Source organism: Drosophila arizonae, chromosome 3, assembly GCF_054131065.1.
Source record: "Drosophila arizonae isolate 15081-1271.41 chromosome 3, UAZ_ARI_1.0, whole genome shotgun sequence".
In the NCBI taxonomy this organism is placed as follows: Eukaryota; Metazoa; Arthropoda; class Insecta; order Diptera; family Drosophilidae; genus Drosophila; species Drosophila arizonae.
The window spans coordinates 11,082,969-11,100,594 of NC_142923.1; the positions used below are offsets into that span (position 1 = coordinate 11,082,969).

A 17,626-nucleotide genomic window follows, 5' to 3' on the forward strand; every position below is an offset into this window, starting at 1 on the left:
CGTTCGCCCACATGGATTATATGTAAATATTTGCTTTGGTATTTTCGGGTAGGAAGTTTTATGCTGTCAGCGGACTTAGCAGGTACCAAAGTCAGGCACGCACACACTCCCACACACACATACACAGACTAAGAGCGCATAGTTCTTAAGTTTCTGCTCAGCTATGCTGCCTTATAGTTGCTTTTCGATGAGTGTATGTGTGCCTGAGTGTGTGCGTGTGTGTGTGCTTCCGAATGTGAATATTTAAAATGCCAGAGCTCATGGAGCAATAACTTTTTGCACACATCCCTTGCGTAGTGCGCTGCTTGATGGCTAGCATATAATTTATGGATGGACAATTTATGCTGCCATTTGCTTAGCTACATTTCAAATGGCCTAATAGGCCCGCCCGCGAGCCCTTTTCAATTTGCGAAAAATCGCTACTGCTTATGTGCCCATAAATCTCATTGAAATCAATTTAATTATGTGCCAGCCCAGCTCAGCTCAGCCCAGTTCAGATTGAGCTGGGATCGCAGTCTTATGACTGCTTAAGCAACTTAATGTTTATTTTATGGTACTGGAAATCTATTGAACTGCATTTTGAATATGCTCGAGCAGCGAGCCGAGTGTGTGCGCTGAGAAACTTGCCTCCTGCTGAAATTCATACGGCTCGAGCCGAATGTCGTGAATAACGATGTAATAAAATACGTGATATGAAAACCAAATGTTCGACATGATGAACTATGAGCGACGTCTGCTTCCATAGATACATAAGTTGGGGCTCTCTCGCTCACTCTCTATAACATTTGATGGCATTTCTTGTGAATTAGCATCCACAGCTCGGGCAGACGCTGCCACAATTTGAACTCTGACATACTACAATTTGGAGTTCAGCTAGCATTTATTTGCATGTTTGTATCCTCTGGCCATGGACCATGGATCATGGACCATGCCAGCAATTGCAGCTTCAAATATGACGAGATAATTCAGCAAAATATTAGCTCTGCCTGCTGCCAACGACGCAACGACCACTGACCACCAAAGCCAGAGTCAGAGCCAGAACCAGAGCCAGCTCCGACTGTGACAGGCACCGCAATGCAAAGCCAGGCCTTCAGCTGCCTCTCTCCAGCTCTGTGGCAGTTGCATTCAGTCGGAAAAAGGCATAGTTTGGGGCTAGAAATGTATCTGTGGGAGCCATGTGCAAAAGTTATCGTAGCATTTTAAATCGTCCTGTACTGCATGCCAAAGCCTTGCATAGGAGTGTGCATGCCTAACAATCGTTATATATGGATATATGTCTCAGCTTAAGCAGACTCACATACGATTTTAATGAATGCCAATTTGTTAAAAGGGATTTGCAGCTTAAGCTGAGCTGCAATTAGACCAAAGTAAACTAAGTAAAGTAAAATTTTGTTCCGCTTAGGGCTTACGTTAGAACTTTCTGAAAAAGTCAATATTGAAATAAGAATCGAGGAGCTGTTAGAAATATTTTTATTTGTGTAAGCTATTTCCATATTAATGATGATACACCACACAGACCCTAGGCCAGAAGCAGAAAGAGAACGGGAGTGAGAGTGAGGGAGGACTTTATGTTTTTATACAAATTGGCAAACAAAATACAGTAGAATACGGCTATAACGACTCCGCTTAAGGTTATCGCGATGAAGTAGCTGGTTCCCAGATAAAATAATAAGGCGAGTATAGCGATTCTACTGTAATTAAATCATATCATTTATGGGCAATAAATTAAATGAAATTTAGCTTCAACTGAAGCTGTCTTACTCTGCATATGAAAAATATAGAATGAAAACAAAATTATACAGTTTCGCAAAATACTGCGCACTTAAAGTGTATATAAACAATTTGAAAAATTTCTATATAATACTCGTTTATTGAATTGAAAAATATTAATATTATTTACTCTCAAGACCTTCAAGCGGGGTTCAAAATTTATTAGCATGCCCGACGTCATAATTCAAATTCATATAAAAAGAGATAAAACAATAAAATTTTTTATTTTCCTTGCTTTTTTTTAACTTTCATTCGAACAACAGCATAAAAAATAATTTTAATTAAAATGTTTTTTGTTTTTCCTTTAATTTAAATTGAAATGTCAATAATTAATCAATGCATTTTAATATAATAAATTGTTGTAACTCAGATTACTAAAACGTGAATATGAACTCTAAATACCAGCAACGAGTAGCAGATTTTACGTCTTGATGTCTGCTGCTCTTTAAAGTGACACAAACAGTAGCAGAAATAGGAGTAGAATCCCTGCGACTCCGGTGCTGTCAACTGGCCAGCTGTCTTCCTAGAATTCTGGTAATTCATCTCGCTGTAAGAGGCGAGGCAGCTTAAAGCCTGCAGAGGACAACATAATGCTCTGTTTACAATGACAGCCAGATGAGCACACACAAAAAGACAGACAGAGAGAGAGAGAGAGAGAGAGAGAGAGAGAGAGAGAGAGAGAATGAGAGTGAGCGAGATGCAGAGGCGAACACACTTACAAATCAATAAAGTGTAAATTGTAACATTAAATAGTCATTAGTGTCTCTGGCCATTTGACCGGAAATTAATCAAGCAATAACCGCAGTGACGTTTTATATTTGACCAGGGAGTAGGACGCTGTCTCTCCCGCCCTCGCACACAGAGCGAACGCAGCTACACGTGGCTGAGCGACAGAGTGGGAGGGCAGGCGAGGGTTTCTGGCGAAAGGGTTCGTGTTTGCTTCAGGTTTATACATATCATTAAGCTCACAAACTGATTTTAGCTTGTAGATATGTCAAACAACTGACGGAAACTGTTTATTATTGCCTCAAACGGAAAAGGATACGGATGTGTGAATCTGACAGACGCAGACGCGCAGCCACACGAACGGAAGTCCCAAAAGGTGTCCGGCCTCAAATTTCAATATCAATTGAAAATAAAAACTAGATTGAGTTTGGATAGCAAAATTATATTATATATAAATTATGTTGAAAAAATTAAAAGAAAAAAGATTTTTCAGCTAAAGCATAGTTCAAACTTTAAAGTCTTTACGACTAAATAAAAAATTTGGCTGTCATTTAAATACTTCTGCTCAAGTGTGAACAAAGATATACTCCAACACACACACACTCACACACACGTGAGCTCAGAGAGATCCACTCTTACTTCCGGTTGCCAACAACCGTGCGTCAAGAAGCGCTCGAGCATTAATTTATGAATTTTTATTATATTATTTATCCAGCTGGCTGGGCGTTTCAAACACCTGAGCTACCTGTTGTTGTTATTGTGTGGCAGACAAGTGTAAGCCTGGGCTGACAACTATTGTGCCGTCTTGAGATCAAAGATAGATGGATAGATTGCTCGGGCGACGAGTCGGCAAGGCTCGAGTGTAAACAAATGTCATTCCACATGCAATTAAATTCCCGGAAATCGTCGATGCCAAATCCGATTTTAATTAAAATCGTTTTCGTGCTGTGCCATGTGGCCATGTCACTCACAGGAAGGAAACAAGCTGGCCAGCCAGGTAAACAAACACAGACCGACAACACTCAAATAGCCGAAGTGCCAGCCGCCCTCCACACTGGGACCAAGACCCAACCCTCCCACCTCCGCCCCGACTTACCAAAAACCTATTGAACCTTTTTTGACATGCGAATCAAGAGCTGACCTTAAAGTTTATACACTATATAGTATTTTATGTTCGGCATGTTTTGCTGTCTCTATTTATGTTGAGTATGTGTAGGAGGCGACGAACCTGTTACCCAAACTAAACAACTCGCTTAATTGGATTCTGGGTGAGCTTAAACATCTACTCGAAACTAGATTCAATCAAATTCTGCATAATTTTCAAGATTTTACGCAACTTTAAGCGCTCAGCTCTGTGCTCAATAAACCGAATTGGAATTTCGTGTAATACTAAATCAAATCCCACAATCTGCAGTTGAATAACAATGAATAGCGCCTTATACCCTGTAATTAAGCATATGACAGTGGACTATATAAATTTAAAATGATAACTAGATTTATTAGATATTTATTAAGAAATATTCTGCTTACTCGGCCAACATATAGCACATTAACATATGTAAATTAACATTTGCAGGGTAACCTGAGGTCGTGCAGCTTGAGAGTTGCTCGAGAGCGAAATTTGCATCAGTGCCTGCATCAAAAGCAATTGATATTCATATATGAGCACGAACAGTTGGCAACTGAATAGCGTTAAGTAAACATATACAACTGCCACACACAGACATAGAGATGAAGAGTGAGGGAGAGAGAGGGAGAGTGAGAGTGAGAGAGACACCCATACATACAGTTGCGCGTTGATTGCTCAAAACCAAAGTCATCCAAGCGTGAGCCCAACAACTAGCAACAAGCCAGGACAAGGAAGGACATGAAGGGGGGAGGGGTCGAGCACCAAAGTGGCAACATTTTGTGGCAGGCGACGCATGCCCATCGTATGTCACTGCTGCTGCCAGTGTGAGAAGTGCAGACCCCGACAGCACACTCATCTACAGCCATAAATATGAATGGTGGGACCACTGCCACGACTACCCACAGTGGTTACCAACCCCCACCCCACTCGCTGCTGTCCGTTCTGGCTTGTTATTTACAGCCAGTTTTGAGATCTTGTGGCATAATTTAAGCACCTTGTTTAGCCACTGTTTATGGTTTTGTCATGTCACTGGACCAGCTTGTCTACTATAAATGTTGAATGTGTGCGAGCGCCCTTTTGGGGTCATGAGGTCAATGATGCACACACACACACACACACACATACACAAAGGCAAAGGCAGATGCATACATCAACTCAACGCACACACAGAGGCAGAGAGACGCAACGCTGACTAACTGCCTCAAGCGATGAGCAGCGGGGGCAGCGAGGGCAGCGGGGCAGAGGGCGACACTTTAAATAATTTATAAATGCGACAAATGAAAAACTTGGCCATAACGTTGCCACCTGGCATACGGCAAAGGGATTTGCTGTTTACGTTTGCTTAACGAGACTTTACGCCTGCTGTTGCAGCAGCAGCGGCAGAAGCAGCCGCCTTTACGCAAATCAACGAACAAATCAACGCAAAAAGCGTTTACAACAACAGCGAAAATCCTTTTTGCTTACCAAAACGATTTCGCTGTTGTCAGCAGAAAATTCCTTGCCTGAGCAAAAGTACAACGTATGGAATTGTAAAATAAAAACCGCAGCATTTTTATGTCACAATTGTGGGCGGCTGGGTGTGCCTGTCTGTCTACCACTGTATGTGTGTGTGTGTGTGTGTGTGCGTGCGTGGTATGAGTTGGTTTTGTGTGTGTGCGCTGGCTGTTGACTGCTTCGCATTATGCAAACAAGCCAGACTCGTTCCTCAATTCACCAGCTTCACCCTTTCTTTGCCTGGGCTCCTCCACTCGCATTTTTGACGCTGAGCATTTGCACAGCTCTGACAGCAGCAGGAAGCGGGCAGGTGGCAGCAGAGTGCAAACGGCGTTTGGAGTTTTTGACGTTTTGGCAAACATAAAGGCGTCAGGCTAAGGCGAACAATACTTCTGCATTAGGGCAAAAATAAAACTCAAATAATAAAAGGCGAAAAGGGCGTGGATAACTGCTTGAACATAGAGAAAAGAAAATTTGTGTGGAAATTAATTGACTAAAATTAAAATGTATATTAGAGAGAAGTTTAGAGTTAAAAAAAAAAAAAAAACACAGACAAAACAGAAAATTTTGGTAGAAAAATGTTTTGAAAACAGAGAAAATTAAATAAATATAAATAAAACTTAGATATTGATTGAAAATATAAATTATTACAAGATAACCAACTTGCCTAAATAATAAAAAAATATGATGTTATCGATAACTATATCAGCTTCTTAGATCTAGCTACTAATATAAGTATCAGTCTTTCTTGCTCACGATATGAGATATATATACATATTAACAATTTTATATTTGAGTATTTCGTTGGATTATTCTAATTAGCCCTGCAAGTCTTGCAGAATATTTTACAAATAGTTTGTTATCGATAGCGATAACTGAATATAGTTATTGCAAATAGAATCAGTCTCGCTTGGTCAGCATCTATTGCAAATATGCTCTTGAATTTTGAACTCACTTGAACTTATTCAAAATATTCTTTAATATTTCTTTATTCTTTAATATCCATCGATATTTTGAAGCTTTGCATTACAAATTGTCTCCCTTTTAGAAAGTAAAATCGAACCAGCTTTCGCTTCTAATATTACACACAAATCAACTCATTAGATTTTCTCGATTTAATTGCATTGAGTTACGGCGCTTTGAGAGCCATTAAATTTTGGGGCGAAAAGCATATCGCGACAGATAATTCGCATCTCGCATTGCTCATACGCCGCGTAAGCCATTAAATATGCATTTGCTGATATCACCAAAAGCCGTAACGAAAACAGCTTACGTGGCATTTGTGGTCCAGGCCCGCCCCCTCGGCTCGCCGGCTCGTGTGTCTGGGCGAGACAAAAATGAAAATAAAAAAAAAAAAAAAACAAAAAGAGGGGGAAGATACAGAAAAATGGGGATATAAAATAAAAACAATGCATATGTGAAACGAAAGGAAAAACAATAGAATTTAAATGATTTTAATGCGTACATTGGATTTTATTGAAGCCAACGAGGCAATTTGGAGTTTGGCTATGAGCTGCACGGCCATCATATGAATACCAAGCCGTGTTGCCTGATGCCTGATGTCTGCTACCAACTGCCAGTTGCCAGTTGCCAGTTGCCAGCTGCCGGCTGGCTTTGGTGCGGTGCGGCTTTTCACTTCGCACTGAGCAATAATAATAATTGTCAATTGCAGCAGCTGTCGTCGAGCGTCGAGCGCCGCTTTTTCCATATTCAATTTCAAATGAAATTTTCATGCCGCCAGCAGCCGAAAAAACCTGCACAGCCCCAGTCTCGACCCGGCCAAGTCTCGCAGCCGGTGTAAATTTAACGTTAGCTTTGTTAAATTCATTTGCCGTATGGCAGCTACAAAAATCTTTTGCATACTTTCGGGCAAGGCCGCAGCGGCACAGCGACAAAGGCGGAGCGACACAGCTGTTAGTTTTTTGTTGTGAAATTTTTTAGCACATATTTCGCACGCGTTTTTTTTTTTTTTTTTTTTTTTTTTTTCTTTGCAAAAACCTCTACTGCACACGTGTATGTGTGTGAGTGTGCGTATATGATTAGCTTTCAGCGTTGAGTTATGTGCGGTTTTTGCGGCTTCTGTTTTCGCTGAGCTCAGCTATTTTGGTATTAACTTGATCTGCTTTGAACAGATTTTCTGGCATTTTCACATAAGCTGCTGCGCTCACGTTTACTAACAGATTTTGATTAGAAATTGCTTGAGGTTGCACTTGCTTTGCTGCTGCTGAAGCCAAGTTGATTGTTTGCATCGGTAGAGCTGCAGCTGGCCAGAGTTTATGGTTTACTCCTGAAACTGGGTCAGCGCATGGCAGAGTTTTTAAATGAAACTTACTTGTGCTTCAATGCATGATATATGTCAAGGCAGCAGAGAAAACTTTAAGAAATCTATAGCGAGAGAGAGACAGAGAAAGAAAGAGCAGATGTGCAGTCCGTGAGCAGCTTTTGCATTGAAATGCAAATGAATGCCGCTCTGCCTCCAGCTGCCCCGGCAGGGAAACCAGAGAGACAACAACGATAATAGGCACATAACAACATTATCATTAGCAGGCAATGGCAGCACATTAAATTGCAATTGTTGTTCTGCTGGCCGTGTTGTGCAGCTGCAAATGCCTCGCATGCAAGTGTCTAATTGATTTTGTTGCGTCAGGTGCAAAGGCTCTGCCGCATGGCGTATGCGTGATGAAGCTAGGGCAAGGCATTGATTTGCATACGAGCCACATTAAGCGAGTGCTGCAACTAAAAGCGCATTTTAAAGCCTTTCAGCTTGATGCGTACCTGCCAAGTACTTTTACGTTATGTGTTTGCCAGCAAATTTCATTTTGATGAAGCCAATGTGTGTGTGTGTGTGTGGTAGTGTGTTTGTGTGGGTGTGTGCTGTAGCTGCCCAGTTGGCCTTAAACTAGCTGAAAGCCTCCAGCTGAGTGGCCTGCTACAGTACCCCAGGCCCCCAACTGTGACGGCACCAACACTGGCTGCAGAGTCATTAGCATATGTTGCTTGGAGTTCCAACAATATAGTAAACAACCAGCCAAACAGCACACACACACACACACGCCTACAAACACGCCCACACACACACACATACACACACAAGCATACATACCGCACCACAGGCGACCGTTTTGGTTGGGCTCAGCTGACAGGCGAGCTGTCAAAGCGGATTTTAGAGCACTCGCCACCTGGCAAACAAAACATACAAAAACAAACAGCCATAAGAGTCGGAAACTCAGACGACTTTAGAATGCCCTATTTGAATACAAATTTTAGTGATGTAGGAATTAAAACTAAATCTGAAAATAAAACTAAATCTGAATTGTTAATTAAATACATATAAATAATTTTTATTTGAAAATATAAACAAAAATAACAAATAAAAAGTTTTAAATGTATATACAATATATTGTAACATAAATATATATAAATTCATAAATTGTAAAAAATATATATATATATATGCATGTATATAAATTAAATACAAATCAGCTTTTACATAAAGCTATAAATGATAAACAATAACTGATAAATAAATTAAAATAAAATACATTTAAATTTAAGCGGACTATAATGCAAATGTAAATTAAAATATAAATTAAATAAATATCTAAATTGAAATAACTACATAAAGATCATACCAAAATTGTAATTAAATTAAAATAAAATAAAATTAAAATTCGAAATATAATAAAAATACAAAATTAATTTTATATATATGAATTGAATTAATTTCCGAGTTGTAAAATAACTTAATATACATTAAATATATATTTAAATTTTATAATTGTTTATATTCCAATTAATTAAATAATTTCAAATTGAAAGTGAACTACATGCAGATTATTAATAGCTAACTATGAATTTAATTAACAAAAATTAATTAAATATAAAAATATTTTTAAGATTAATTTTTGAATGGTAAAGTAGTACAATATACATTAGATATTTAAATTAAATATGTATACATTTTATACATTTAGCAAAGCGGATAAAACTAAAAAGATGCAAACTATAATATAATTGGAATATGTATTTAAGAGATGATATTTCTAGTGTACAACACAAATACTATATACAACTAAAGTTATTTTCTCTCTTATTTATTTGTAGAGGAGAATATTTCTATTGTGCAACTCATATATTATATACAGTTATATTATATTAGCTTTCATGTTAGCTAATTCTGATGCTGTCACAACAAGTTTCATATAGCTGGAATACCTTGCGTATGGTAATGATGAGAACTACAACTACAAACACCTGTCGAGAGTTGAGTGTTGGACAAAAAGGTTCAAGTACGTGTCTAGGTTGCTGTTGTTGCTGCTGTTGTTGCCGGTGGTGTTGCTGATGCTGCTGTTGGTTTGGCCTTGGCCAAAATGCATTGTCGCCGTCTTGTTGTTCTTGTTGTTGTTGTTGTTGTCGCTGTACGTGCTGTTGATGTTGCTGTTTTGTGGTTACATTTTTGACAAGTGCGTGCTCGACGTGTAAGCGAGAGAGTACGAGCCGACCTTATATAATGCCTAAACACATTCTATATATATATATATAAAGACCAAGACCGAGTAGGTGTGGTTATGTTTAAATATTTAATTTTCATTACGCAGATCGCAAGGTATAAGAAAAATGTGGGCATCTGCTGCAGATTTATAGACCTGACTATATAAAAAGTGTTTCTGGCTGAAGCTGAAAAAATTTTGTTACACAGTACACACAGAAAATGAGCTCACACTTGTAGGACCTGGCTATCAATAGATTGAGAGAACTGGAATCACTCCATGTAATAATTTCATCAAGGCCAACAGATGGAGTCTCGCAAATCGGGTAAAGCGCAGCCAAAGCGCAAGTCGAAGCGCTCGCAGCTCGGGAGCAAGCGCTCGATAGTGGCAGCACGTATGGAGGCGAAGGCCTTCCCGCAACGGGTCTTCCTCTACCTGCAGCTGAAGGAAATAGTGAACATGCCGGTGGTCTCGTATCCCTTGGAGCTGCATCTGCACCATGCGAAGAACACGCTGCAGAAGATGTGCGATCATTACACCCAGGAGACAATCATCTACGAGAGCGAATTCGCGCTGGGCAGGCCGGCCTTTGCGATGGGCATCATGCAGGACAATCTGGAGGACATGAATACGTTCAGTGATAATCCGCTGGTGGTCACGCTGTACCAGCGCATCCCGCGCCATCGCAAGGACGAATTGATCACTGTGAATACGGTGCGAGGCGACGCCTCGGCGTGGCTCTTCAAGTCGGATAAGAAGCCAAGCGATGCAGCTGGCGGGGACTCGGTCACAGCCATTGTGAATGACACCGTTGACACTGAGGCCGAGGGCGAGGACAAAGTCCACGGCGAGGCCGAGGCCGATGTGGAGGAAGAGGACGATGAAGGCGAATATGTTGAGGAATCCCTTGAGTTCGTGTCGCGCGGCCACTGCGATCTGCTGCAGCTGTTCCAGCGCAAACGCTTCATTCACAATGTGCAGATCATGCTCTACCCGGAATACCACAGGAACCTCCAGACGGAAACGACCCAGAAGATAACCACCACCAGCAACTGGCACATGTACTCCATACTGCCGATACTGAAGCACATCCACTTCTCCAATGTGTTCTTCATTACGCTCGAGTCCGTCTACAATGCGCCCGAGGAGCTGCACTCTCGAGCCGCCGACCTGGGCATGAGCATCTCCTTACGCTCCGTGAGAGTCGGGGACGAGGAGCCCGTCGAGGTGCTGCCGCTATGCGACTTCTTCAGCTTCAACTCCCAGATCATCAGCGATCAGTGCACCGTCGTTGTGTGGGAGAGCATTAAGCGCGACCTCTTGAAGAAAGGGGAGCCCGGCCTGGTCAGTGTCCAAGTGGAAACGAGTCTGCGCGTTCCCGTTCAGCGCATTCTGCAGCGCCTGCTCAAAACTCAAGGCGTCGACTTCCAGCTGGAGAAGATCAATCCCTTCGTGGACAGTGCGCTGGTCAGTAACTCGATGCATCGCTATGTCCTCACCGGAGAGATGCAGGACATTCTCGAGGCGGCCGTCGTGAACAATGACTACGAGCTGCTGCTCCAGCTCTACGATACAGATCCAGCCAAGGTCTTGTATGAGGGCGCCATAAATCTAAGCGTCTTTGGATATCCAGATGGTATGTAATCAAATGTTTGATATACCAGATGCACTTGATGCCACCTGTGCAAAAGTATTATATTGTATTTAATACTCATTTACGAAGTGAAAGGAGTATATTGGTTTGATGCACTGCTCATCTGCCTATCCATAGCTAGAGACTGAAAATTGCAATATATATTCCTATAAACTTGTGTATTCTCATTTATTATCTATATTCCATATACAACTTAGTTATTTAATTTAAAAAAATTTTATATTTTTTTTTTGTATTTATTTATTTATTTATTTTTTTTCCATCCATCCTCAGTGAACGCCTGCCGGTTCGCCTTTGTGCTCAATTCGGCGGAAAGGCGTAGCACCAGAAAGACATTCCGAATGACTAGTGTGGGGGCTCCTGCCCTGCCCATGTTTGCCATTGTGAAGCTGTGCTTCTTCCAAACGCTGAGCATGCGCGATGCGGCGCTGGATACCTATAATGAGAGCAAACTGAAGGCGGGTCAGTTGCGTCGCTGCTTCACAATTAATCCGTTCGTGGAGACGAACAGTCGAGATGTCTTGAAGGAGCTCTATCGACGCTTCGACGAGCTCATCAAAGACGTAATCAGCTACATCATCAAGAACGATCTGACGAGCGTGGACGAGCGACGCAACTACTTCTGCTGCACCCTGGGCAATCTGAGCAATCTACTCATCAACATCTGCGGCAACGACTTCAATGTGCGCATGCCTACCAAGACGAACATAGAGTTTCGGGTAAGTAATCGAACGCTCTCTGTCTATCTCACTTTTTCATAATTGAGCATGGAGCTTCGATGAAGTAAACCTGCTCTCTATCTTTCTGCTCTATCTATATCTATCTCTATCATTTCAACCCATTTCTTTCTATCACCCTTTCTTTCTATTACTATTATAATGAACATAGTAAATAAGTCCTATCTCTCCTACACTTTACCTGTCTATCCCTCTCTCTCTCTCTCTCTTTCTTTATCTATCTATCTAGCTATTTAAACGTCTAGTGTAAATCTATTGTATATTGTATTGTAACTCTATTGCAATGATGACTATAGAGTAAGCCCACCATCTTTCTATCTGCCTGTCTCTTCCCTTCTTCCCTTCTCATTCTCCTTCTTTTTCTCCCTCTTCTCCTTCTCTCCCTCCCTTTGTTGCTCACCACTGTAATCCCTTCGCTCTGTCCATCTAGGAAATGTTGACGCACATGCACAAAGATCTCATGGAACGCATTGTTCGAATCCTGAACGACTGTGGCTGGGAGGCTCTGGGCAACTGTGTGCTCAACAAGGATCGCGATCTTCAGCGCATGCGTCGCCTCTTGGACGAGCATCACAACCTGTGCATGGTCGGCGACTGTGTGCTGGCCAAGCAGCTATTCGCCGAGCTGAAGTCGGCCTGCACCTGCAAAATGATGTTTAACTTTTATGTGTTCCTCAACTCCGTGCAGACTCTCAACTTTAAGCACGCCACGGCCTACTTGCTTAACCAGATGGAGTACAGTTGGGATGGTGAATACTTTGTGTGGGTATTCGAAGACTCGCACAGTGGTCCACGCAAATAACTTTTCTCTTTGCAGCAACTTGCTGAAGCTCTACATCGACTATCAAATTGAGATGAAGACGGAGCTGGAGCAGGAGAGGGAAATGGAGGAGATGCCGCCAGATTTGGAGCTGGAGCTGGAGCTGGAGGCGGAGACGGAAGCCGCAGAGCTAAAGAAACCGCGCCAGGCCTACAGCAACATGCTTGCCAATCTCTGCGCCTTTGCCACCGCCAACAACTTGGACTGCGAGGCTTGGATACTGCTCCACTGCTATTACAAGGAGAAGAACTATTTGCCGGGCATGGAGTATACGCGCTGGCGATACGAAAGCCTGTATTACGTGCCCAGCAGGTCAATGCCCTTGACGCCACGGCCGCTCTACGAGACATTCATGCCCCTGAAATTCGATCTGACGGACAAGAGTGTGCATGTCATCAAGTTCTATGAGGTTTTCAAGACGTTCGCCAATTTGGGCGCCTACGCGTTCGCCGAGACCGTTTACAGCCAGATCGCAGCGGAGTTTCCGCCCATCGAAACCTATTTGGTGACCACCACGCTGATGATGCTGCAGGGTCAAATCGACGAGCTGTTCCAAGTGCGCCAGCTGCCCACAGACAACAGCGAACGCGGCCTGATGATGGTGAGTATTGGATGTGCCCCTTGAGACATTGCTGCCAGAGTTTCTTCAGTGTTGGCCAACAGAAATATTATCAAGCGCACATCAATGGCAACGTGGAGTACTCACGCCAACGCTACCTGAACGCCATCGAGTGCTTTAAAGAGCTGCTCACGATCGATAAGGAGGACACGTCTACCTTGGCCATGTTCTACCTGAGCTATCTGCGGCTGGCCCGCCTGAGCTTCGAGTGTGAGGACTTTGACCTCGCCCTCCAGGCCTACGAGCTGTGCGTGCCCACTGCCAAGACGGAAAAGAACTTCATGGCCAACTATGGCATGGGATTGACTCTGTATTATGTGAGAGAAGTGTTGCTATATCAGTATTATATATTATATATATTATATTGTTATTATTATATTATATTACATTATTATTATAATATTGAATACCTTGCAGTTGAATCGCCTTGAGGATGCCATTGTCTTTCTAGCGCGCAGCACAGAGGTTGACATCTACATTCCCGATTCGTGGGGATTTTTGGCGACGATTAACTTGCGACTGGGTCGCAATAAGACGGCTCTAAACTGCTGGAAAGTGGCCAAAATGGTATGGCATATAAACTATCTACTTATATACTATAAATGATATCAAATTGAGTTTCTCACAGTATCCCGAAATAACCATGTGCAAGCGAGTCTACACTGAACTCGATAAAATCAAGTATTCCGACGTTAATTTGCTGGTGGATGACGATAATCAACCAACTTAGAAATAATCTCTGTGAATATATGTATATATTAGTTGGAAAATATATTAAAGACATTCCTCATTGCGTACATCCAAGACTCTTTGATTAGGTAGAATGCAAAATCATTCAGAGTTATTATTTTTACTTTAATTGGAGCAACATGATCAGAAAATTTAAGCAATAGTCTGCAACAGAATTATATATTATATATATACAGTTCTTTTGCACATTTCAGAGCTGAATAGACTCTTCATTTGATGCCTCAAGCGTGCCGCAGCATAACCCTTTTTATTAAATTTACGTCAAAAGACATAAAACAATATTTAAAGGAGAACACGGCAGAGGCGGGCTTTGCATTTGGTTTATGCTCAGTAGCTAGATAAAGCTTGATGAGTTTGCTCTCAGTTTAGCTATTTGCAATGGAAAGTTTATTTGGGGGAAGTGCTTTATGTATTTGGATGGCAACACGGCGGGATCTCAAACAGTAAACACTTCAACAAGTCGACTCTGCTGGGTTAAGCACAGCCCTGCTGAAGACCGCATTTATGTGAGTGTGTATTTGAGTCGTTTATGGCTCTCACACACATACACACAAGTTTTATTAGACATGGCATGCGTCGCTAAATGGTTAAAAAGCACGCTTCACACTTGAAAGAGGGCATCTTAAGTATTATATGGATTCTTAAAGATGAAATCGCCAAAATGTTTATGGCAGCCTCAGCTGCAGAGCCAGCCGAGTGCAATAATCCTCAAGAGCTGCTGCTAATTTCAGCTGTGCTCCAAGCGAAAGTGCTCAAAATGCAAATTACAAGCCAAATGCGAACTGTGAAATGTGAAATGCAAAAGGCAAAACAATTAAAAGCAATGTTCAGCGGCGCGAGAGTAATTAAATGCAGTCGTTCAATTCTTGACCAAGTGCCTATAAACCGAGTGAGCCATACGCAAAACTAACAGCAGAAGAAATGCAATTTATTTGAATTCATTTTTCGTGCAGCTCTTTTCATATTTGACCGTTCGCCTTTTGTTTTTTGTTTTTCTTGCTTTGTAAATTTAAAAAACTTTCAGCAAAGTTTGCCCATAAAAATGCGCACACGTTAAAATATATAACGTCCGAGGGAGACAGCAGAGAGAGAGAGAGAGAGACAGAGAGAAAGAGAGAGAGAGCGAGAGAGAGAGGGAGAAATAAAAGAAAATAAAGAGGACAGGTATAAAAATGAATACTTGACCTGTAACTTCACGCAGAATGCACCAACACGGGTCATCGGCGGTTGCAGCAGAGAACCTGTATATAAAAGAAAAATTCGCTGATGATAGACGAAGAGCAAACACTCTGTGCTCTGGTAGAAAAAGGAGAGATACAGACGAGGGAAGTAGAAATATAGGAAGACGTATTTGAGGAGAGATGTTAACGAGTTATTTAAGATGAGCAATATGAGAAGAAATGTTTGAGGAGAGCTATAAAACATATATAGGACAGATATAAGCAAGATAGCAGAGAAGAAATATGAGAAGAAATATATGAAAGACGAAGTAGCAAAAAAAAAGTAAGATGAGAGATATGATGTATATATGGGAAGAGAGATATTCATATGAGAAGGAATAGTTTAAGAAATACAAGAGATATATAGGAGATGATATAGGACTATAAACTATAGACTATAAACTATAGACTATATAACATATGTATGCAGACAGATTATTAAAAAAAAAAAAATAAATAAAAAAAAAAAAAAAAAAAAAAAAAAAAAATTGCGAGAATATAAGATATAAGGCAGACTACATATAAAAGATTTAATAATATACTAAATAGTCTTATATCTCTTTTATTCTACACTGTCTACGACTCTTCTATTATAATTTTTCTTAAATCTAAAGAAATATATCAATAATTAACAGAAGAAGCTAAAATTTGTGAAGTGACCAAACAACTCTAGTCAATATTATTTATATCCAGAATCAAAAATCAAAATAAATAAATAACTAAAAATCGTTTACCCTAATCCAATATGCAGTAAACTAAACAAAAAATGCAGGCAACAAGATTTCAAAGGCTTGCGATATATGAGCTGCTCTGCTTTATACTCTTTCTACCTTTTAAGAATACTGTATAAATTTTATAAATTTATTATGCCACAAAGTAAAAGCAGGCGAATGAAAGTGCGGCAGGAGCCGAAAGCTGTGGCTGCGGCACTGCCAGAGCTTCGGGTGAAATTCCATGCCACGGTGGGAATTGTTGTCATATTTCGGACTTGAGTCTGTCGGGTAAATATGTGCCGAGTTATTATTATTACTATTACTATTATTCCTACTATTATTATTATTATTCTTATTATTATTGGCATTAAATTTGCATGGCATACTCTTTGGCTGCTTCAACTTGGAACTTGGCTGCAACGCACTTATTGACGCCATTTCGCATTCACCATAAGCCAAAGTGTCAAAGGCACAAAAGCAGCCACTGGCTCAGCCACAGGGCCACAGCGTGCAAAACTTAGTTAAAATGCAACGTTCACAACTTTAATATAACTTAATCCTTTTGCGGTGCGCATGTGTGTGTGTGTGCGTGTACATGTTTGTGTGTGTGAATGTGTTATATTGCAACTTACGAATTATGGCGTTAATACCATTGTGTGCTTATGAGCAGCGCAGTAGCCGTGTCTATAAGCTTATCTCTGTGTGTGTGTGCTTATGTGTGCTTGTGTGCGTGCGTTTGTGAGCTCTTGTTACTTTAGCAAGTTGACTTTAGGGATCATCATTAGACAAAGTTGCGTCGTCTGTGCGCCGCAGCAGCGTTTGAGCCGCTCTTTCAACTTTCGCTTCGAGTCCTTTTAAGTGGAGCACTTGACAGCATTAGACATTGCTGTGACACAAGAAGCTGAATAAGCCGAAGACATCGGGCGTATGCTATTAATTATTAGATAATCTGCTATGCTCAGCTTGGTTTATTTATGTAAATGAGTTGGGGCCAAAGTTTTTATTGATTTCTGTGTGCAAGTGCAAAACATTTGGCGGAACCGAAAGGATTTCCCAAATTTTCATTTAATTTATACTTTAAATATATTTGGCTTTTTTCAGTTATTCACACGCAATTAGTTAATAATTAAATATGTTTTTGTGTATCTAAATATTTTTACAATTTTATATCTAAATAAATGCATTGCAAAAAAATAAATATTTTAAATTCTAAAATGAAGTACTTTAATTACCTCAAATTTAAATATATTTGTTTGCAAAATTATTTCTATTTATAATTAATTATTTTCTATTTTTAATTCCTTTTGCATGTGTATGTATTGATTAGTTTAAATTATGGTTGATTGGACTTTAATTTGAAATTAATTGGACTTTAAATTTCTCTGCTGCTCAGAGTTAACAATAAGAATAATTGAATTCAATTAAGGATGGGATTTCCTGGTTTATTGAATTTGTTTTTACTTCGACTTCAAAGACGAAATGAAAAGTAAAAGTCTTTCAATTA

At 40.6% G+C, this 17,626-nt stretch overlaps 1 protein-coding gene across 1 annotated transcript; it reads left to right on the forward strand.

The window, feature by feature from the left end:
* Positions 1-9,740: 9,740 nt before the first annotated feature.
* Positions 9,741-14,236, forward strand: LOC108611981 (uncharacterized). The gene is made up of 7 exons (XM_018004846.2): positions 9,741-11,245; positions 11,537-11,982; positions 12,431-12,762; positions 12,818-13,421; positions 13,484-13,756; positions 13,857-14,006; positions 14,068-14,236. Exons 1-7 carry the CDS (start codon positions 9,916-9,918, stop codon positions 14,167-14,169), a joined length of 3,237 nt encoding a protein of 1,078 aa, XP_017860335.1. The 5' UTR covers positions 9,741-9,915; the 3' UTR covers positions 14,170-14,236.
* Positions 14,237-17,626: the final 3,390 nt, after the last annotated feature.